The 22,266-nt window shown below is 52.4% G+C and overlaps 2 protein-coding genes across 7 annotated transcripts in view; one reads left to right on the plus strand and one right to left on the minus strand.

Moving 5' to 3' along the window:
* Positions 1-22,266, plus strand: part of RALGPS1 (Ral GEF with PH domain and SH3 binding motif 1) — a 301,912-nt gene that overhangs the window by 164,630 nt on the left and 115,016 nt on the right. The gene's annotated exons all lie outside the window — the stretch shown is intronic.
* The window catches only part of ANGPTL2 (angiopoietin like 2), a 35,683-nt gene continuing 15,260 nt past the window's right edge, over positions 1,844-22,266 (minus strand). Inside the window, exons 3-5 of the mRNA XM_007471711.1 lie at positions 6,617-6,810; positions 4,602-4,872; positions 1,844-2,341 (exon numbers count right to left, since the gene is read on the minus strand). Of these exons, the coding sequence (XP_007471773.1) occupies positions 2,142-2,341; positions 4,602-4,872; positions 6,617-6,810 (665 nt within the window). The 3' untranslated portion in view covers positions 1,844-2,141. The remainder of the gene's footprint in view (positions 2,342-4,601; positions 4,873-6,616; positions 6,811-22,266) is intronic.

Raw genomic sequence — 22,266 nt, forward strand, 5'->3', positions numbered from 1 at the left:
CCCTACCGACAGATTTGTTTTATAGGCAGGTGGTTCTGGCAGCTAGTGTGGAAGTCGGATTGGGATGAAGGAGGTGGAGGAACAGGGCTCCTTGGTCTGGTGGGGATCCTGTTGCTGTGGTCGAGGGGAGAGGGGAGGAGGGCCTACACCAAGGCAGAGAAGAGGCCTTGCACGGAGGGGTGGGTCGACCTTGGCCAGGGGGAGGGAGGAGTCCTGGCTTCTCACCCAAGCGATTGAGTAGATGGTACCATTTGGTGAAATGAGACCAGACCTGGGGAAAGGTGTTTCAGGTGTTGACTGCACCGCTTGTGTCTGGCAGAGACATCCAGGATGCAGCTAGACGTAAGGAGGTGGGGCTCCAGGAAGCCATCTTGGCCTGAGGTACTGTCGTGGGACTCCACAGGGCAGAGTTGGAAACCAGGGATAGGGAAAGTGTGATTTAATTGATTTCCATGGATGAATCTCTTCCTGGTTTTACTCAAAGAGGCTCTGGTATTGGAGGTCCCAGGAAGGCATTCTAAAACAATAACACACAGTGTAGATACATCCAAATAGCACTGATGGCTTTTATTGCAGATGTGTCATTACAAGGATAATCTGAGAATATATTAAAAAAAAAAGTCCCTTTTATATACACAAAACATGCTACATGGAACACTTTGTGAGACTGCTGAGGTAATAGGCACACAGCCAGATGTGGACAGTACCGAAAGTTCCAACATCTCTCCCACCCCGACCCACGTGCCCTCTAGGAGGGTCTCCTCTTCTTGTTCATCCCTTGCTCCCTGCTTGGCAAGAGTCCCGGTAGTACCGAGCCTGATGCTCCGTGGCTAACAGGACTAAGAAAGCCGCCGCACTGTGATGCGCTGACCCAGGGCTCCGTGGCCCCTGGTTATTCAGTAACTCACGACGAGTGGCTAGTTCTCATTTTTGTGGTGCTTGATCTCCGGGGAAGTGTAGTTTGGAGACGAGATGTGGACACTAGTTGGCCTGAGAGCATGGGACCTTTGGTATGTAGCCATTTGGGGCCCCCAATGATTGGATGATGACTTCTCTTCAATCGAATATCTGCTGGCAAGGTAGGTTATTATTTCTGTGAAGGTTAAAATGACAGGGAGGCTAAACTGTGACTGGAAAATACGAGACTACAAATACCATTATCCTTGTGGCCAAGAGTTAGCTTTTGGGCCTGACTTTCCCTTTCCTGACCACGTGGAGTCCATGCTTTCCTACTCAGAGGCTAAGGAATCTTGCCTGGAGAGAAAGCACAGGGGTACAGAAAAGGTGAGGAGTAAGTAGGGAAGGAATAGAGAGGAGCAGAAAAGGTACCTGGAACACAAGTGGCCGGGGACTGGAGCATGGAAGGCACTTAATTGAATGGCATTGAATGCATGGATAGGTGGGTGGATGGGTGGGCGGTGAAAAGTCCTGAGAATGAGGAGAAGTACAGAAATAAAGAGGGATGGGGGCTTTGAAATTGGGTTAGGTGCCAAGGGGGATCTTAAGCAAGGAAGTTGAGAACCCCTATGTGAGAGAATAGTACTGTAGGCAGTCCTGGAAGAATCCAGGCCTGTGGACGCCAGGGATTGTTCTTTGAATGAGAGCTACACAGTCTGTGATCTGCCCTTAGACTCAAGTAATACAACACGAATGAAATGCTCTTCTCCTAAGAGCAGAGCCGTTGTTAACAGCCTCAGCATCTGAGAATTGAATATACGTGTATTTAGGTATATAAGGCAAACCTATATATGTATCTAGATATACGCCACGTGTATATATCTAAATGCATATATACATGGTATACACATAAGTGCACAAGGTCGGCTCACACACGTGTATATTATGAAGGTGTTTTGCAGTTGTGTTTTTATTGCCGGGGCTTAATTTACTTAAGGAAAGACTTGTCTGCCGTCCTGTCCTGTCTGAAAACACAAGGGGCTGTCCGATGTGGAGAGAGTAGTAGCAACGGAGAATACCGCTTGGATTCAGTTGTATTATCTGCCTCAGTGACTTGGGAAATCAGAGTCCAGCGTCGCAGTCCTCCCAGTCCTGAGGTGAACTGGAAGGAGGCGCTCTCTGGGCTGGGCCAGCACAGCCGGGCAGGCTCCCGGCGGCCACGAGGGGTCAGGAGGAGGGCCAGCCTAGTGGAAGGTGTTGGGGTTCGGCCGGATCATCATCACCACCTTCTTGAGCGAGTAGGAGCCTCCTCGGAACTCAGCCCAGTAGACTCCGTCCTGGTAGCGGCTCCGGTAGTGGCCCCCGCGGTACCAGACCCCGTTGAGGTTGGAGTGGGCACAGGCATTATACCACCAGCCGCCCTTCTGGTAGTGGGCACAGTTGCCTACAGGAGAGAAAGAGCGAGAAGGTCTCAGGGAGGAGGTTCTACCTGTGTCCACCGTCTGCTCGGGGGGCTTCCGAGGGACCCCCTATGGAGGCATTTGGACCAAGGGTGCCTGAGAGGGGACGGGGCCTCAGACCTGCCTGCTGACTAACGAGCTCTGTGATCTTGGGCAGGCAACTTAACCTTGTTGAGCCACTGAATTCTCACGGTAAAATAAGGATGAGCGTGCTGCCCCCGCACAGTACGGGACCCGTGTGGGAACCGAAGGAGGCCACGGATTAGCCCAGGGCTCGCTGCAGAGCAAGCACCAGGGAGGAAAACAGAAATGACCTGAGGTGGGTGGGTAGAGGGCCAGTTTTTCTTAGGAATGTTTTTTAAGAGCTGAAACTATTAGGTCAAGAGTCTTTATAGAATGACAAAGGAAGTGTTTAAGATGAAATGTTCCTCTATTCCTCCCAAGCCTGTATTCCAGCCAAAAACAATTTTTTTTTTCCACAAAAGCAAGATATTTTCATAAAGTTTCTGGCACTATCATATCATGCTGGATTTTGCTGCCAAGGACAAGCAGTTCGGAACAACAGTCGGAACAACAGTAAAAGTGTGGGCAAGGTACAAGCAGGCGTGCAGGGGCATCGCCCTTACCAGGAGGGAGGGGTAAGACATTGTCAGGCCCAGGGAGAGACCCCACTCAGGGGAAGGGCTGCCCAGTCAAGTTTGTGGGTTTGGGGGCCCGATGGGGCGGGCAGCTCTGCTCCAGGAGAGGCCTTGGGGTGAGGTGAGGAGGGAGCAGGCCGGCTGAGGCAGAAAGCCGAGAGGAGACTCAGCCCCAGGCACCCCCCAGAGCCCCAGCAGCCCAGGTTTTCCCAGAGTTTTTCTCTGGCCCCTCTGGGCCGTGACCCGAGGCCACGAGGTCCAAGCGGCAGCATCGGATTTGGAGGGCAGAACCCTCGGCGCGCCACAGCCAGCCTCCCGTCAGCCAGTGGACGCCCCTCCTGAGCTTGCCCCTCATGCCTCCAGGGACAGGGAGCTCACTGCCTCACGTCCACTGACCCTGCTGCTGGACAGGCCTGACAGTTGGGGGTCTGCTCCCTGCTCCCCATAACGGCCCTCAAGAAATGCTGTAACCAGCCTCTCTGTCCCCAGAGTCTGACAGTTCTGATGAGGGTCATCTTCCTGCCCTGCTCTTCCGGAAGCCTCGGCAGCCCCGGCCTCAGACGACACACTGCCTCCTGGGGGCCCCTGCAGCAGGGTCAGTTCTGCACCAGGGAGTAGGTAGAGGTGTCGGTGACCTGGAGTGGGGATCCCTCCTCAGGATGTAGGCAGCTGGGCTTGCCAAGGAAGTGCAGGTGGTTCCTGGGACAGTCCTCAAAGGGGAGGCTGTGGCCTTTAGACTGGGACCTATCGGGGAGCTGGTGCAGGAGGGGGCTGGGTTTGCCCATGAGAACAGCCTTGGCCTGGAGGCGGGCTTGGCTCTCCAGGGATCAGCCAGCGAGGACCCAGGGGCCCTCATCTCAAGGAATTGAGGTGTGGAGCCTTGAGATGAATGTGGGGGGTTGATGTCTGGACTCAGGGTTGGACTGTGTGTGTTTCTTCAGTTTTTTGTTTTTTCCCTTGTTTTTTTGTTTAATAAAGACCTGGACTTGAGGCATGTGATCTTGGACAGGTCGTTTCATCTCTCCTACCTGGTTTCCTCTCATAGCTTCCCATAGCACTGCATTGTCAGTACACACTAGAGACTGCACCCACTCAGAGCCTGACTCCACCAAGTCCCAGACAAAGCACTTCAGGCACATTCTCACCTTCTCACCACTCCGCTACATAGGTATGTCCTTATTTCCAGATGTGGAAACGGGCCCAGAGAGATTGAACAGCGTGCCTAAGGGCACAGGCATGTAGGAGGTGGGGCAGCATTGTTAGCCAGGGTGTAACATGGGGACACGTCGCCGTGACACCCAGTGCCTCAGGCAGGGAGTGATGCAGTGCACAGCCCAGTACAATGTCCAGCTTGGCCCAGAGTGGCCCTCGGATATGTAATTTGTGCACCTCTTTACCTTCCCCTTTTTGTAAATGCCATGCTGACCCAGCCTTGCGAAGGGGATGTGGGGGCAGAGGGCAAAGGAGTGGTCCTCCAGGGGATGGGAGCAGGGTTGGGCAGCTGGGCCCTGGGATCTTCCTGTTCTCAGGCCTGGGAGTCAGAGTCTCGGCTTTGACTGACCTCTTTTCCCTGCCCTGCACCTGGGTGTGACTCCACTGGTCCTACCTGTATAGACATCATGGTCTCTGTCCAGGGTGGTGAACTGCTTGCCATTGTGCCAGGTAAAGGAGTCACCGGCGTTGCCATGGTAGCGCCCCAGCCGCAGCTTATAATACTCGCTCTCAGGCTCCAGGCGGAAGCTGGCATATTCTGCAAAGACCTTGCGGCCAGACCAGTCTTCCATGGTCACCAGCAGTTTGTAGTTGCCTTGGTTTGTCAGCCAGTAAATGTTCTCCAGGCCCAGCCAGTACTCGCCGTCGATGTTCCCAAACCCTTGCTGGGGAAAACGTGGGCAAGCATTAGTGAGGAATACGTAGTGCGCTCAGCCAGCAGGGCCCGGCTGTCAGCTGCTCAGCGCCAGGCAGAGAGGCCTGGAAAAAGGCAGAGCAGAAGGCAGGCCTGCATTTAATTCCCCACCCCCACACCTGGCTGCCACTTGATGAGTCACTTTGCCTGTCTGAGCCTCAGTCATGCAACACTCAAGACTATTTAGAGAGTGCCTGTTTCATGCTAGGCATCGTGTGAACGTGGGAGACGCTATGTTACCTTCCCTGCAGGGTTGCTGTAAGGACACACGTAATATGGTAAATTAAGAGCCTAGCACACAGTAGGCATGCAACATGAGTTCCGTGGACAATTCCCTTACCTTCTCTGAGCTTCTGTTCCCTTCTCTGGGAAGGGGCTGTGTGTGAGGGTCCCATGTAAACTAATGCACAGGTGTGAGCTGTGACAAAGGCGTGCCACATCCACCTGGGCACCCTCCTAGGTCTAGAATCCAGGGGATTTGTTATATTTTTTCCAAGTATTTTTGGTGTCATCAGCCGAGTGGTGGCCACTTGAAGTCTTGAGAAATAGGTGGACTCATTAATGATAATAATAGCTAGTATTTAGTTAGTACTTACGGTATATTGGCACTGTCGGCAGAACTTTCCGTAGGTCATTTTATTAACCCTCATGCCAACTCTATGAACTAGGTACTATCATTATCCTCCCTAGAGCGGGTGGACTGAGGCCTGGGGAGGCCCAGGGTCCCAGAGTGTGCGAGGGTGAGCCAGGATTTGAACTAAGAGCCCAGACTTAACCACTTCACCTACTGCTCTGAGGAAGAGAATGTGGAAAGGAGGCGGGAGGAGTTAGGGCATCTTCAGGAACCTCTCAACTAGGAGGCAGAGGAGAAAGAGCAGAAAACAAAGGCACAGGCTGGTCAGGAGGTGGGTTGGAGGGCAAGCAGGACAGGACCGGGGCATGGCAAAGCCACGTGTGGGTGTCGTGGTCCAGGGAGTTTGTCGGCTCTGCAGGTGTCAGAGGCCTAGGCTGTATTCACTGCTCTCCCCCTTCCTGACTGTGCCACCTTTTCATCTGTAAACTGGGTCCAGACCAGTCTCTTCCTCCTGGGGTTGATGTGAGAGCAAAGGATGTAATGAACGGAAGCACCCAGCGCTGCGCCTGGCGTGTGGCAGGTGTCAGTGAACTCAGCTGCCCTCGCGTCCTCACTACCACTTCTTTGTTCAGAGGAGCGAGACAGGTGTTGGGTGGAGCCCTTGCAGCCTTTCCTTCTACAAGGAAGAGCATTCAACTTCCCAGGAATTGGGAGCCCAGAGGATGAGCCCTGGAATTAGGACCCAAGTATTCCCACAGTTCCCCAAAACGGGCTATATGGGAGATTTTCCCGGGGCTTGGGAGCCTTAAGACTTGCCCCTTCTGGGCTGTGAGGACAGGTCTTCCCCTTGAGAGCCCCAGCTGGGACCAAGGTGCTTCCCACACCTGGCTGGGGTGAGGGGCTACTGCACCCCAGCATTTCGAAATTCCCACCCCATTCGTGGGGCTTTTGTGGTCTGAACCCCTGTTTCTGTCCTGCCACAGTTGCCAATGGGGCAGCGAAGGAGCAGCTGGTCCCCCCCACCCTGGTGGGTTTGCAGAAATGGCCCCGTCAGTGTCCTCCTCCCTTGGGCCACACAGGCCCTGACGGGCAGCAGGCTCCTCCTTCCGAGGGCCCTGGCACTCAGGTGGGCAGTCCTCACCTTGTATGTCTCCCAGTTTCGGAAGAAGTTGACCGAGCCGTCCAGGCGCCTCTGGATGACGGTCCAGCCCCCGGGGTCATGCCTCTGGTCGCACCACACCTGCATGAGGCGGTTGGTGTTCTCTGGCTTCACCAGGTAGATGGAGCTGGTGTCATGGCCATCCTCCAGGGCCTGCAGGCAGTCTCTCCACGGGCCTGGGGACACAGGTGTGCGGCCGTCACAGACCTCCCTGCTGCCTGGCCACCGAGCCACGTCCTCCCCTCCCCTCACCCCTGGCTGCGACCCGCGCGGCACGGCCTCGGGCAGGACTCCAGCTGGAAGCCACGGACCTGCAGGGTGAGGGGCCTGATTTGGGTAGCCCAGAGCTAGGGGTCTGGGCGCACTTTCACCCCTGACTCCCCCATGGTGTGATTTGGCCGAGCTTCCTTACCTCTCCAAGCCCTCGGTTTCCCCAGTTTGTAGAAGGGAGATCATGTTTACCTCATTGGGGCTGTAAGGATTGCTTGGATCATTTGTTTGCAGTTCCTGGAGTGATTTTTTTCTTTTAAGTTGGTTATATTGGCAAAAAGAGATGTGAGCCTGCTGAGAGACAGCAGCGTCCATCAGCACCAAGCAGGCTCCGCCTGGTCAGTGAGCCGGGCTCGCTGCCCCTCCCAGCATGGCTGATCCACGCCCGCGACGGTGCTTGGTAACAGTCGTTGCAGCTTTTAGTAAGTGAACTTCCGTGGGGGTCACAGGGGCCCAAGCAATGCCCAGAATCTGTAGCCAGAGGTTTCGGGATATTTCTGGGATTCAGATGCTGGCCTCCAAAGACCTTTAGGGGGGACCAGGTTTCTGTTCAGCTCCATCTGTATTTTCCAAAGGAGGCTCACCAAGGGCCAGGTGCTCAGAGCCCACGTTTCGAGGTCCATGCGCTTAAAGGATGGTGTCTAGGGCACCTTCCAATCCATGGCTCTCTTTTGAAACTGAGATGAGATGGGTTCTGTGATCTGTGACTTCCCCGAGCTTGGGCAGCCCAGTCAGAAGGGATGGGTGTCGCTACCGTAGGTCTCTCAACACCCTTCCCCCACTTCCCCTGGTGGTTTCCTGTGTTTGGACATTGGTCACATCAGCAAGAGGGTACAAACCTGAGTCACCAAGGGCCAAATAAGCTGGCTTCTTCCTTATTGACCTGAGAAAACTTCCAAAGTTTTTCAAGACCTAGCCATTGAACTGTATATTTTACAGTAAATAAAATCACCACACATGGGCTTCCCTGGTGGCACAGTGCTTGAGAGTCCGCCTGCCGATGCAGGAGACGCGGGTTCGTGCCCCGTTTCGGGAAGATCCCGCATGCCGCGGAGCGGCTGGGCCCGTGAGCCATGGCCGCTGAGCCTGCGCGTCCGGAGCCTGTGCTCCGCAAATGGGAGAGGCCGCAACAGTGAGAGGCCCGCATAATGCAAGGAAAAAAAAAAAAAAAAAAAAAAAAATCACCACACATAGCTTCAGCTTCTCTTCAAAACAATCCTAAACTGAGAATGGTTAAGACCAAACGTCCTAAGAAAATTCCATCTTATTCTATTAATGTGTATGTTTATTCAACAACTGTTTATTGAGTCCCAGCCCCAGCAGGTCCTGTGCCGGGCAGTGGAAGCCTAGGGCAGGCGGGGGGGCGGGGGGGGGGCGGCTGCTCCCATGTCCAGCGAGGGGGGAGCTGACTTCACCAGCTTTCTCTCAGCCTGAGTTCCTGTGGAATCCTGTCCTTCCTGTGCGTGGGGGAGGGCGGAAAGGGCAGGCATCAGGGATGGGTGCATTTAGCTTTTCCTGTGTAGATCAGACTTCTCACATTCCTCCCTAGCTGTGATTGGCCTGGATTAGTCCACACCTGATGGTTAAACAGGACAAGTTTGGGTTTGGTCTTTGTTGGACACCTCAAGTGGGCGTTTCCTGAGGCCTCACAGATGGGCGTGAGCATCCCCACCTGGAACCTGACGGCAGGGCAGGGGCTGTCTTGCTCACCCCTCTGTCCCCAGTGCTCAACAGCACCGAGAAGAAAGGTGGGCGTGGGTGCTCATCTCTGACAGCTAACTGGGGCTCCCCCTTCATCCTCCAGCCATTTACCTGCTGGCCAGCCCTCCTTCCCCCAAGGGATGGCCAGGGCCCCAAGCACCCGCCCGGTAGCAGATGTGGCACAAGCAACTGCTTCCTTCCTTGCCTTGTGCCTCTTCCGTCCTGAGAAGGGGAGGCCAGACCTCCAGAAAGAACATTCATGAAGGAGAGAAAGATTTTGGTTGTGTTCAGCCCGTGGCCCCGGGGACCAAAGCAGAGAATGGGAGTCTGTCTCCGGCAGCTGGAGCAGAGCACAGAGCGGGCGTGGGAGGCCTCCCAGCTCGATACCAAGTCAGAAGCACAGGAGAGGCCGTTCGATGCGGAAGCTGGTGACAGAAGGTCCGGCAGAAGCCTGCAGAATAACACCCAACTGAAAACGAGCAGCCAGGCCTCTTCCTGCAGAGCCGCCGTGGGGCTCCATGGATTCTCAGGCTGAAAGGCTGGCTTTGAAGGCGGCGCCGCGTGGGGAGAAGCTTCGAGGACGCCAGGAGGGTAGCCGGTCAGCCTCGCAGTTCCCATCCTACGCTACCTGTGTGGGTTCCCTGAGTGGTTCCAGCTTTACCTTTGACATTTCTACAAAGGGCTGTTTTTAAAAGGCAAGTGTTTTAAAATGTTTTGGAGCCACAACCAATTACTTTAAGAGTTTGGGGAAAGAAGCTCCAGACCCTCTATCTAGAAAGATGCACAGACACACAATTTTGCTTATAATCAGAAGGTAAATGGACTTCCAAACTCCAGATTATGAAACCCTGCCTCTCAGAGAGGCTTGACTGGAACAGTAGTAACAATAAAATATTTCTACTAGCCAACACGTGCTGGGCGTTTACTATGTGCCCCATCCATGCATTTATACCCGAGATCTTCCTGACACACCTGCCAGGTAGCTAGTAGTCTCCCCACTCTACAGATGAGGAAACTGGAGCGTGGGGACATTGGGTGACACTCCCTCCCGGTAGGGGCAGGTGCGGTATCTGAACCCAGTGGTCGTCCAGAGCCCACACTCGAAAGCCCTCACCCTTTTCCTCAACCGGAGTGGACTCCAGGGTAGGGGTCCAGGCTGACTTCTCTCTGTGTCCCTACAGCTAGTCTTAATCATTGCCGGTCAGCAGTCAGGTTGAGAAAAGTAAGAACTTATACTTCTTCTCTGTCGAGGTGTTATGCCTTTTTTTAAATTTTTTTTTTGCGGTACGCGGGCCTCTCACTGTTGCGGCCTCTCCCGTCGCGGAGCACAGGCTCCAGACGCGCAGGCTCAGCGGCCACGGCTCACGGGCCCAGCCGCTCCATGGCATGTGGGATCGGGGGGGGGGCGGCTGCTCCCATGTCCAGCGAGGGGGGAGCTGACTTCACCAGCTTTCTCTCAGCCTGAGTTCCTGTGGAATCCTGTCCTTCCTGTGCGTGGGGGAGGGCGGAAAGGGCAGGCATCAGGGATGGGTGCATTTAGCTTTTCCTGTGTAGATCAGACTTCTCACATTCCTCCCTAGCTGTGATTGGCCTGGATTAGTACCAGCTTTCTCTCAGCCTGAGTTCCTGTGGAATCCTGTCCTTCCTGTGCGTGGGGGAGGGCGGAAAGGGCAGGCATCAGGGATGGGTGCATTTAGCTTTTCCTGTGTAGATCAGACTTCTCACATTCCTCCCTAGCTGTGATTGGCCTGGATTAGTCCACACCTGATGGTTAAACAGGACAAGTTTGGGTTTGGTCTTTGTTGGACACCTCAAGTGGGCGTTTCCTGAGGCCTCACAGATGGGCGTGAGCATCCCCACCTGGAACCTGACGGCAGGGCAGGGGCTGTCTTGCTCACCCCTCTGTCCCCAGTGCTCAACAGCACCGAGAAGAAAGGTGGGCGTGGGTGCTCATCTCTGACAGCTAACTGGGGCTCCCCCTTCATCCTCCAGCCATTTACCTGCTGGCCAGCCCTCCTTCCCCCAAGGGATGGCCAGGGCCCCAAGCACCCGCCCGGTAGCAGATGTGGCACAAGCAACTGCTTCCTTCCTTGCCTTGTGCCTCTTCCGTCCTGAGAAGGGGAGGCCAGACCTCCAGAAAGAACATTCATGAAGGAGAGAAAGATTTTGGTTGTGTTCAGCCCGTGGCCCCGGGGACCAAAGCAGAGAATGGGAGTCTGTCTCCGGCAGCTGGAGCAGAGCACAGAGCGGGCGTGGGAGGCCTCCCAGCTCGATACCAAGTCAGAAGCACAGGAGAGGCCGTTCGATGCGGAAGCTGGTGACAGAAGGTCCGGCAGAAGCCTGCAGAATAACACCCAACTGAAAACGAGCAGCCAGGCCTCTTCCTGCAGAGCCGCCGTGGGGCTCCATGGATTCTCAGGCTGAAAGGCTGGCTTTGAAGGCGGCGCCGCGTGGGGAGAAGCTTCGAGGACGCCAGGAGGGTAGCCGGTCAGCCTCGCAGTTCCCATCCTACGCTACCTGTGTGGGTTCCCTGAGTGGTTCCAGCTTTACCTTTGACATTTCTACAAAGGGCTGTTTTTAAAAGGCAAGTGTTTTAAAATGTTTTGGAGCCACAACCAATTACTTTAAGAGTTTGGGGAAAGAAGCTCCAGACCCTCTATCTAGAAAGATGCACAGACACACAATTTTGCTTATAATCAGAAGGTAAATGGACTTCCAAACTCCAGATTATGAAACCCTGCCTCTCAGAGAGGCTTGACTGGAACAGTAGTAACAATAAAATATTTCTACTAGCCAACACGTGCTGGGCGTTTACTATGTGCCCCATCCATGCATTTATACCCGAGATCTTCCTGACACACCTGCCAGGTAGCTAGTAGTCTCCCCACTCTACAGATGAGGAAACTGGAGCGTGGGGACATTGGGTGACACTCCCTCCCGGTAGGGGCAGGTGCGGTATCTGAACCCAGTGGTCGTCCAGAGCCCACACTCGAAAGCCCTCACCCTTTTCCTCAACCGGAGTGGACTCCAGGGTAGGGGTCCAGGCTGACTTCTCTCTGTGTCCCTACAGCTAGTCTTAATCATTGCCGGTCAGCAGTCAGGTTGAGAAAAGTAAGAACTTATACTTCTTCTCTGTCGAGGTGTTATGCCTTTTTTTAAATTTTTTTTTTGCGGTACGCGGGCCTCTCACTGTTGCGGCCTCTCCCGTCGCGGAGCACAGGCTCCAGACGCGCAGGCTCAGCGGCCACGGCTCACGGGCCCAGCCGCTCCATGGCATGTGGGATCCTCCCGGACCGGGGCACGAACCCGCGTCCCCTGCATCGGCAGGCGGACTCTCAACCACTGCGCCACCAGGGAAGCCCTGTTATGCCTTTTTAAATCTTTGATTTGTTTTTTTTCTATGCTTACCTTTTGGTGTCCTTTGCCCATTTTACAACGATTTCGACTATTTTACAACTATTTTAGTGTTTCTTATGATGGAGAATCTTTCCTTTCCTTTTCTTAAAAGGCAAATCTAGCAGTTCTTTCCTTGAAGGCTTTTTAGGTATGACATGCTTTCTAGAATCATGGAGTAAGTGCAAAATAGTGTTGACATGTTTAGTATTTTCTGCTGTTACTAAAAAAGAATCCCCATATATCTCCTACATCCTGCACTTCACATGACACTGAGGACTTTCCATCAAGGATGTTTCCAGACAGTTATCTCTCAGATACCCCTGCAGAGGTCTAGAAGATCTCCGGCATTCAAACATGTTCCCTTTTCTTATTAAAGGCACTAGTGGCAAAGGTCAGAAAATTAAATGATGGATGAAAATTAGTCAGAAAAATACTTGGTGTTGAAAAGTTGGCAGCAGTAAAATGATAAAGCAGCAGAAAATGGCAGCAGTAAGATTATCATGCGGCTCCATGGCTGAGTCAAAACATCCTCCTCTGATGAGAAATCTACACCTGTTACGTATACACAATGTCGTTGTTGCGGGTCAGCCGAGGTGTCAGACATTGACTCAGGAATCTGTGCAAGAAGCGTTTGTGTGCTGGGGGCAGGACCCCAAACTTGGAGCCAGGAGCCCTTAGCTCAAAGCTTGGTGGCCGCATCTTCTCACAGTGTGACTTTGGGCAGGTGCTTACTAAGCCTCCATCTCTTCTGTAAACAGACGGAAAGAACCCTACCTGTTCTGAGGGTCTCCCGAACACAGCACCCCTTACGAGGCCGACCAGGGCAGGTGCCAGAGAGGGTTCTTTTTTTCTTTCCTTTGATAGATGAAAGCTGGTAGTTTTGAAGCTGTCCACTCCCCGCCATCCCCTAGCCCCAAACAAGCGACTGTATTTGCTTTCTGATTTCCAAGACTAAGTATAAGATTATTTACTGATGGATGTTTTCCATAAAGGCATATTGTGAAAGTCAGAACTTCAGCGGAGAGGGCCACAAAGACTAATGGGAATGAAGAATGGAAACCTTTTTTTTTGTCAGTGAAGCTGCATCTTCAGTGTGCGGTGGGCAGGGCTCTCCTTGGAGCAGCGTGGAGTACCCGGCAGTGTTTCACTTGGCACTCCTTCTGAAAGGGTAGCCCTGCCCGGAGCACCAGGCCAGCACTAACTCAGCGGCACCAAGGCTGTGAGTGCAGGGAGTGCCCCGACCTCATCTCTGCAAAGAATATATTTACACTGTCGGCGGAGCTGCAGCCAGAACGTTCCACATGAAGGAAGGCGCAGCTGCCATGGCCGAGCCGAGTCTGTGTGGTTCCCTAGAGGAGCAGCACAGGGTGTGGAAGGCACACAGGCCCTGCAGTCAGGAGGCCTCGGGGAGAAGGGACATTGGCAGTGGGAACACAGAGTTTACAGGTCTTGGGCCCCCAGACCCCAATGTCTGGTGAGCGTCGGAGGCGATCGGGTTTGGGGGCCTAAGTCCCCTCCCTGCTCCCTTCCTCCTCACTGGGGTTCCTGACAGAGGGATCTGGCACACAGGGCCCCTCACCTCCCAGGAAGCCAGGAGCCACTTACTGCTGGCGGCTCTGGGGCTCAATACCCTCAGTGTAGGGCCTGCTGGTAAAGCCGAGTTGGAGCCCACAGCCAGCCCAGACCTACGGGTAACTTCCTAGTTCCAGTGTCCTCCCTGTGGGTCTGAGGCAGACCACCTTCAGCCTGACTCGCCCACCCAAGCCCCAGTGGAGAAATGGGCTCGCCAACTGCATCAATTTTCAGTGCAGTCACCCCTCCACTAGGGAAGTGCGGCCCCATGAATATCTGACCAGGCCGATTGGCCAAGGCCAGGAGCTGAGAAGTGGGTAGACATCGGGCCTGTGTGGGCCAGAGCGATGCCTCTTCTCCCTGCTGTGCCTGAGCCATGGGGAGAGGGGCAGAGTCCTTCCCGGCTGTCAGCTGGGCTAGACCACGCAGCCGGCCAGCAGCCTGACAGGCCTCTCCACCCCCTAAGCCCAAGTCTCCAGACTTGACCACCTGAGGCCACACAGAGGACCCCGTGGCCTGTGGGAGAGGTTCTGGGGTGTTTTAGTCCATATGTGGGCACTGCAGAGAGGCTTCTGTGATGTCACCAGGCAGCACTGCTCTTACGTGAGAACCGTGTGCTGCTTCCTGTTATTCTCATGGATGGTCTGCCTCCAACAAGTCTCTTGGCCACTCCCTGAGCCAGTTTTCTAACAGGAGAAAAGACTAGTTGTGTTGAAATTGGATTTTCTGACCCAAGTGAATAATCTGAGCACCAGGGCACATGTCCACTGCTTAGGTGTGAGTCCTGCTTAGGCGTGAGTCCCACCCCGGCCAGCATGAGGACCTGCCAGGCATCCCGGGTGAGGCAGGAGAGCCGAAACCCAGTGCGGGGGGCAAGGAGCAATCACGTGTGCTGCTCGAGTCTCATGTATCCAGACAGCTGGGGAAATCATATTTTGGTTGTGAACATGTATATTCTATGTCACTCACCACTTTTCAGTGAACCAGAGCACAAAATAATAACCTAACACAGGAACAGACGGTACATTCCCAAAGCCATCTCAGTCAAGTTCCTGCAGCGCCCCAGCGGTGACATTCTAAGTATCGTTTCTGGTCCTTCTGGGGAAAGAGTCCAGACGCTCATGCCTGCTGTTCAGGCCCTTTAAGTCCTCGGACAACGAGCACACTGCCTGGGGCTGACAAGCTTTTCAGGAGTTTATGAAAAGTATTTGAGGCCTAAAAAAATTTGTTAGCTAAAAAATATGAAAAGAAAACTGCAAAGTCAAAATTTGTAAGTATATAATTAAATTTCTACGAAGTGTAACATTTTGTCGAATTCATTAATTGTTCAATTTAGTCTTCATAAAAAATGTTATTACTTTTGAAAATGATTTGTAGGTTACATTTTTCTCACTTCACAAGAATTCCTGAACATGCCTGATGTTTGCCGAGAAGCCAGAGCCAACCGTAAATTAATTGTGCTTCACTTAGCCAAGTAATTTCAAACACAAGCTTATTAAAAATCCTTTCAAAAATTTTACAGTAAAAGTTATATTAGATGTGCGAGGTGGGTGTATTTCAACGCACTTGGTACATCCTGAGGCATCCCCAAGTAAGAGCCCCTTGGGCCCATGAAGAGCTTGAAGGGATCCTGTTTCTGCCTGTTTGACCTCAGGATAAACAGATATTACAGTATTGCTTCCCAGAGAACACTTTCAAAAGCACTGTGCCCACTCCTAGGTTTCCACCAGTACCCTTGGGCAGGGGGAGAGACAGAGACTTTAAAGTGATGTTAAAAAGAAAAGAGGTCAGACTGGGAGGGGCTCTGGGGGGACTCCCTGGGTGCAGAGGTGAGCAGTTCCCTAGGGCTCCCTGGACTGGTGGGGTGAAGCCCTGGGCTCCCCGGTCGCAGTGATGGGACTGAGTGGAGCTGTTCTGCGGGCACATCATGGAGGAGTTTATCAGACCCATGACTGCGCCCTGCAGATCGTGGATGGCGGGGGTCGTTCCTATGGTTGGCCAACCCGTTCACCCTTCCCAAGAAAGGGAATCAGCTTATGGGCTCGTTCTGAGAGAACCCGTGTTGGCTTTCATTGATCACCTCTTACTTTTCCAAATGCTCACCCATTCCTCTTCGTAATCTTTTCTATAATTTCACTGGGGTTTGACCACATGCCAACTGGTATGCAATTTCTAGTATGTCATCCTTTTTCTCTTTCTGAACACAGGACGTTTGCCCAGCACCAGGCCTGATCTTCATGATTTCTTGATGATAGTGGCAGTGGTTGTGAGAGCACATCTGCCTGCCCTCAGCCCTCCTCGTCCCCTCCTCCAGGAAGCCTGCCCCAACCCCAGAAGAGCTACTCAATCCTTCTCAGGGTTCCCATAGTGCCTTACCTAGCCATCTTCACTGGAATATAGTAAGGGTGATGACTGCCTCAGATCCAGAGCCTTTCACATGCCAGGTGCTTTACACAATTTTATTTCGGCCTCACAAGCCCCTGGGCAGAGTGATCACACGACTGGGAAGCAGAGGACGTGGGGTTAGAACTGGCTCTGCCTCCCACGCCCTGGTTCTTTCCACTGTACTGTGCTGTGGCTGTCACATGTATTTGGATTGTGGGGGTCTGTCTCCCCACCAGGCCGCGGGCTTCTCCGGGGCAGAAGCCTTCTCGGGGCAGTGACCGTGGGTTGACCCTCCCGGTCTAGTGCCGAGAGTCACCTGGCGCCTCCCGTGCCTTCCTCCGTCTCCCGTCTTCCCACCACCGTGAGCTGCGTTCCCTTTGTCATCTTCATTCTGTTCTTTCCAGTTTGAGAATCAATAATAATAAATCCATCTGGAAACAGGGACCCCCCCACAACAAAGGATAATTAGCATCCAGACCAAACCTTGAGAAAGGAAACCTGTTACCTGGGGAAGCCTGGACAGTCTGTAGGAGAAAGCCTGCACGTTATGCCCGGGGTAGGCCCAGATGATTGGATTTTCTGTTCTTTTCAGTGGCACTCTAACATACCACCTAAGATATCTCAACATCTGGAAATTCCAACATTTGGAAATTTTTAAAAAACTGTTATATTTGTCACTTAAGCTTAAAACTTTCCTAGTGAAATTTCTCTCTGTATGTATAGTAATTTTAACTTTAATTATTTTAAAAATCCATGAAGGGAAAATCATTTATTCATTTGAAGAAATGACATAAAAGCACTCCAGGCCCTACAGCTCCACTGGCTCAGCTCGAGATGCAGGGCCAGGATCCAACATGTTCTTTGTCCAGAGTCATCTCAGGGGCAGCTGAAGTGCTGCAGAGGTGGAAAGGGCTGTCTCAGTGTTCCCGGGGCAGTCTCTTTGGCCTCACTCCCTCGTTGCTGCTGACTGAGATCACTGAGAAGTGGGCTGTGTTACTTTTACAATAGTACGTGATGCAGTGCGCTTGACAAACCTGGCCAACCTTGTCTTAGACACTGTAGTATGATGCTCACTTAATGCTGCTTTCTTTATCATCTTTTTCTGGGGGGAGTATCTCAGGCTTATGGTACAGCTCACAGCATCAATTCACCACAGCAGTCCATTCGTGTGACTAGTGAGCTGGCCACAGAGGCCTGAGCTCCAGGATTTTCTAGATTACGTTCATTTTGCCAAATGCCAAACTGTTGGGATTTCCAGGCCGCAGGATGCCAGCTCACCACTTGTAACAATAACAAGCTGGTGGTTTATCTCCCGGGGCTGTAAATAGCCTGAGCATTTAGCGGAATGTCCTCCCTGCAAAGTGCCTGAGTAATAGAGGGAGAGCTTGCCATCACACTCTGCTCCAAAGTACCCCAGGAGGAGAGAAAGCAAAGCTAGGAGGAAGATGACCCAACTCGAGCTCAAGTGGCTTTTGTTTATGAGGAAGCTAGCAAAGAATGCTGTTTGAAATATCACTTGATTATGTAGTTTGTAATGAATTTGGAAGTCTTATTTTGTTCAACAATAACATTCTAGAAACATGACAGCATAGCACAGTGAAAACAGCACAGGCTCTGGAGGCAAGAGAGCCAGATTGGTTTTCCCCACAGGCCCCGTGACCGTAAAGGCCGAGTGCTTGGTGGCTGTAGTCACCCTCAACGTCCTCACAATGCCCTTCTCCAACCTTCCGCCGGGCCTCAGGCGCATGTGGGACCAGCAGGGCTCACCTGGACAGACCATCGCTTGACCTCCAGAAGGAATAGAAGCCACGCGTGATCGTTCTCTATTTTAGACCACAGTCTAATGTACATATTCCCTACCTCATAATGGGAAATAAAATATAAGGGGAGAAATCCATCTAGGAACACAATCTTCTTAAAGTTGTCTGTGCCTCCCTGGCCGTGGACCATCTGTTGTGAGGGATGGGTGGTTTCTGTGTGATATCTGTGAAGCAGTGTGGTTGACACCTAATGTGGCCCCAAGAGCAGATCATAGCTACTGATTTTTATATATTTAGGGTTAACATATTTAAAGAAATCAGAACTTCAGACTTAGCTATACATTAAAATGCTGAGTTGGGCTTCCCTGGTGGCTCAGTGGTTGAGAGTCCGCCTGCCGATGCAGGGGACACAGGTTCGTGCCCCAGTCCAGGAAGATCCCACATGCCGCGGAGCGGCTGGGCCCGTGAGCCATGGCTGCTGAGCCTGCGTGTCCGGAGCCTGTGCTCCGCAACGGGAGAGGCCCGCGTACCAGAAAAAAAAAAAAAGTGCTGAGTAGAAGTAATTCCAGACAATTTGTCCAGATTTGATACAAATGAAATATCAGATTTATCGGGAGCTTCAGTTGGGTCCATTTACTGGAAGTCAGGTGCATGTTACGTTTTCTGTGGGAGAGCTCTGTTGTTTTAGAAACTCCGTAGTATGAGGCTAACTTAATTCTGTTTTTTTTAATCTTATTTTCACAGTAATGATGTCTTTGTTATCAGAACCTTAAGAGTTCTAATAACAAACCTAACAAATCTACCAGATCTTTTACAAGGAGCTGTCTGGAACCTGGTACATGAAATAGTGATGGAGAGTTAGGTCCCAGGCAGCTGGCACCTGGGGTCAAGTCAAGCGTCTATAGAGTGATTTTTACACCAGTTGCCCCCTAGCCTTTCCATGGGAATGTATAGTATCCCAGAGTGGCTAAGACACCCTTGGGTTTGAGCCTTGGCTGAGCCACTTACTTGCTGTGTAATCTTGGCTAAGTTACTTAACCTCTCTGAACCTTAATATCCTGGAAGTTACAAGTCCAGGGACCAGTGTTGGCTCTGTCACTGACAGACTCTGGGACAAGAAGGCTATGCCAGGGGATCCGAGAGGCCTCTAACAAGCTCTAATATTTTATGATTTTATGGTCCCCTCTTTATCCACTGAGAAAACAAACTGAGCTGATTATGTTTTTCTCAGGAGAGAAAACAGCTAGAAATGTCTACTCCTTTTGGTTTTTAAAGATTCATTTCAGACAAGGCCTCACTGTGGCAGCTGGTGGTCTCACTGCCTGTTCTTCTCTGGTCAGTCCCTAGGATGGCGCCGTGGCAGCAGGGCTGGCGTGTGCACGGCGGTGCCTGGGCTGTGCTGAGGAGTAGTGTCCTGGGCCTCCCAGAGCCACCTTGAGAGCAGGCTCTAGCCGAGGCTCCATGCTGTCCTCTCCTTGGCCTCTTAGAAAGTGACCCCTGCAGCCTTCCTCTTTAGCAGACCTGATTGACGTGCATGCACAGGGCACACAGGTGGAGGAGGAGGTCGGGGACGTGTAAGCGTGAGGAAGAGTGGACGGGAGCAGGGAGGGCGGCAGCCACGGGACCCCCCCAGAGGAGAGGGCCACAGGCGGGGCCATTTGGCCCAGGCCTTATCACAAGCATCACCCTAATGGAAATGCCCTTAGGTCTGGCCAGACCTGAGAGAGACGGGACAAAACCCAAGCGAGACGCCAGGGAAGCTGGGAGCTGCCTGGGCCTCCGTCACTCAGGCTCTCAGAGGCCTGGGCCTGGCCTGGGGCCAGCCTGTTACTGTCTGGCTGGGAACAAGCTGGTGAGCACAGCTTCAGATAAGGGGCCATGGCTCCCTCAGTCCCCTGGGGAAGGGCGTGCTGTGGGCTGAGCGGCCCGGACAATGAGGAAAAGAGTAGGTGGCTCTGAGGTTGCGGAATGAAAGATTTAGGAGCTGCCAAGGCTTGAGTGAAGAGGTGTTTAATTGCAGAAGTGTCTCTGGCTGAGTGATGTCCCCAGAGCAAAGAATCTGTTGGGCCAGAGCACAGAGGAAGGTTTTGTCTTCCAAGACCAGAACCTGCCCCCCAAGTTCTCAGAACAGGCCTGATAAGAGCTCTCTGCCGATTGGCTGAGAGTGACCATCTGCCTTTTCCTCCTGTCCTGGTCCAGCGCCAGGAAAGGGCAGGGCCTCCCAGCCTCTCTCCAGGCTCTGCCCACCCCTTCAGCTTCTGCAGCCAGCTGCTCAGTCTCGGCAGGGAATGCCTCGTGTGGGGAGTGCAGTGGTCAGATGAGTCACAAGGAATCAGTTACTGACAATCAGTACCAACATTTGGGAAGGCTTTGCTTAAAAAAAAAAAAAAAAAAAAAAGAAGGTAAATTATAGTGCATTCAGATTACCTCTGTAATAAAATCACTGCCATTCCCTCCACGCAGGTGTGCTTCCTTAAGTGGGAGAGAAAGGGGTTGGTTGCACGCAGGAGCCCTGGAATGCACACAGTCCAGGCTGAATTATGCACGTGAAGAAGCAGGAGAGCCAAAGTACTTGAGGTGCCAGGATTAGGGCCACGCCCCTGGGTCTTTGCACGGACTCATCTCCACTGGGGACCCACTAGTAACTCAATTGCCCAACTCCCAAGTCCACCTGGTAAACTCTTACAGATCCTTCATTCTTACGTCCCCACCTCCGTCCAGCTTGCCCCTTCTACTGCAGGCAGACTCAGTCATGCCACCTTAATAGATGTAGTGCCTGTAGGCGGGCACTTAGCACCCCGTGGTGTTACCATAGTGACTGCACAGCCCATGATTTTCACTGCATTCCTGATTTCAGGTACTTTGTTATGTTGGTCCCATAAGTTCTCACACCATTCTGGAAATTTTGGCTTTGACAGGTGCTCTCTCTCAGAGAAATCCTTTGTCAGACCTGATGTGCTGATTTTAGGGTCTAGGACTGGTGGGCACTGGATAGGTCCCAGTGCATTCATGAATCTGCCATCTCCCCCAGACTAAGTTCCTGGAGGTTAGGACCGTCGTTTTCACAAGCCCCCAAGTCCAGCACTGTGATTGGCAGAGAGTAGGGGCTCAGCTATTGTTGGCCGCCCCACAGGATGTATATCACATGCCTGATTGCATTGAGTTTCCCCGGCAACCCTGTGACGGGATGACTCTTCTCCCCATTTTATAGAGGAGAAAATTAAGGCTCAGAAGAGCTAAATAACTTTCTTATGAGCGAACAGCTAATAAGAGGTAGAGCCTGGGTGCACACTTAGGTCTTTATTCCTACGCTGTGTATCCACCTGCTTAGTTCAAGCTCAGGAATGTCCTGGAATTGTTGAGTCAGAAACCAGAGATGCTTAAGCAAGAGGAGATCTATTGCCTAACTATTGAGGTCAGCCTGCCTCATGTCAGAATTATATCATTCAGCTGAGCCTTCATTTGGTGCCGTGGGCACGTTTTACCCTCGGGGTATATTCTGTCAGGATGTATTAGCACACTCTGGCCTCTCTTTTGGAACTCCCTGTTTAAAATAGACATGTGTACAGATGAACCCGTCATCAGTTGTAGAATGCTAGAGCTAAAAATGGTCTGTTTTTTAAATTTCAATCTCCTGTTTCAAGATGAAGAGACCAAGACCAAAGGAAACTCATGGCTACCATGTATTGAAACTTACCATGGGCCCAGAACTGTGCTAACCACATGTTGTGCAGTATTTCATTTAATCCTCAGGTAGGCACTATTTTAATCCATCCTCTATTAATAGGTGGGGAAGCTGAGGCTCTGAGGGGCAAAGTGACTTGCCTAATGTCCCAGAGCTAATCAGTGGGGGAATCAGAATTTGAACCCAGGTCAGTCTGCTCCAGAGCACAAGTCCTCAACCTGCACACCCAGTAGAGGGCTTGGCTGCAAAGAAAGATGCTCTGCCCTGCACCTGGCTACCCCCACAGACCTGCAAACAGCGCCGCCCTTGTCTTTTGCGTGGGCCACCCTCGTGCACTCAGGTTCAGCCTTCTCTGGAATTAGCAAGAAACTGCTCTTCCCAGTACTGGTGGTTATTTTCAGAAGTGTGAAATAAATGTTAAAACAGGATATTTTCAGTAAAAATATCTCTGACTTGAAGCAGATACATGGTTACTTTTTTTGCAAAGACGAACGTAGTCCTCATATGACAGCCCATTTGTAAGACACACAAGGTCCTGGATGAATGAGAGACTGAGCTTCAGGGGGCTGGGCTCATGCTCCCCCCGGAGTGAGGATTCCCAGAGTCCTCGGGCACAGAGGAGTCAGCCCCAGCTTTAAAGTGAAAAGGCCTGAATTCAGACCCAGCCTGAGGATCCTAAGCCTGTGAGCAAGTCACTCATCCTCTCAGTTAACCTTCCATAAGGAGCTGCAGGGGTTAATGATGTAATAATATACATGAAAGCGCCCGGCGCCAGTATCTGAGTCAAGCTTCAAAACCTACCAGCAGGGCTTCCCTGGTGGCGCAGTGCTTGAGAGTCCGCCTGCCGATGCAGGAGACGCGGG

This window comes from Lipotes vexillifer, unplaced genomic scaffold (assembly GCF_000442215.2).
Source record: "Lipotes vexillifer unplaced genomic scaffold, Lipotes_vexillifer_v1.1 scaffold98, whole genome shotgun sequence".
Lineage (NCBI taxonomy): Eukaryota > Metazoa > Chordata > Mammalia > Artiodactyla > Lipotidae > Lipotes > Lipotes vexillifer.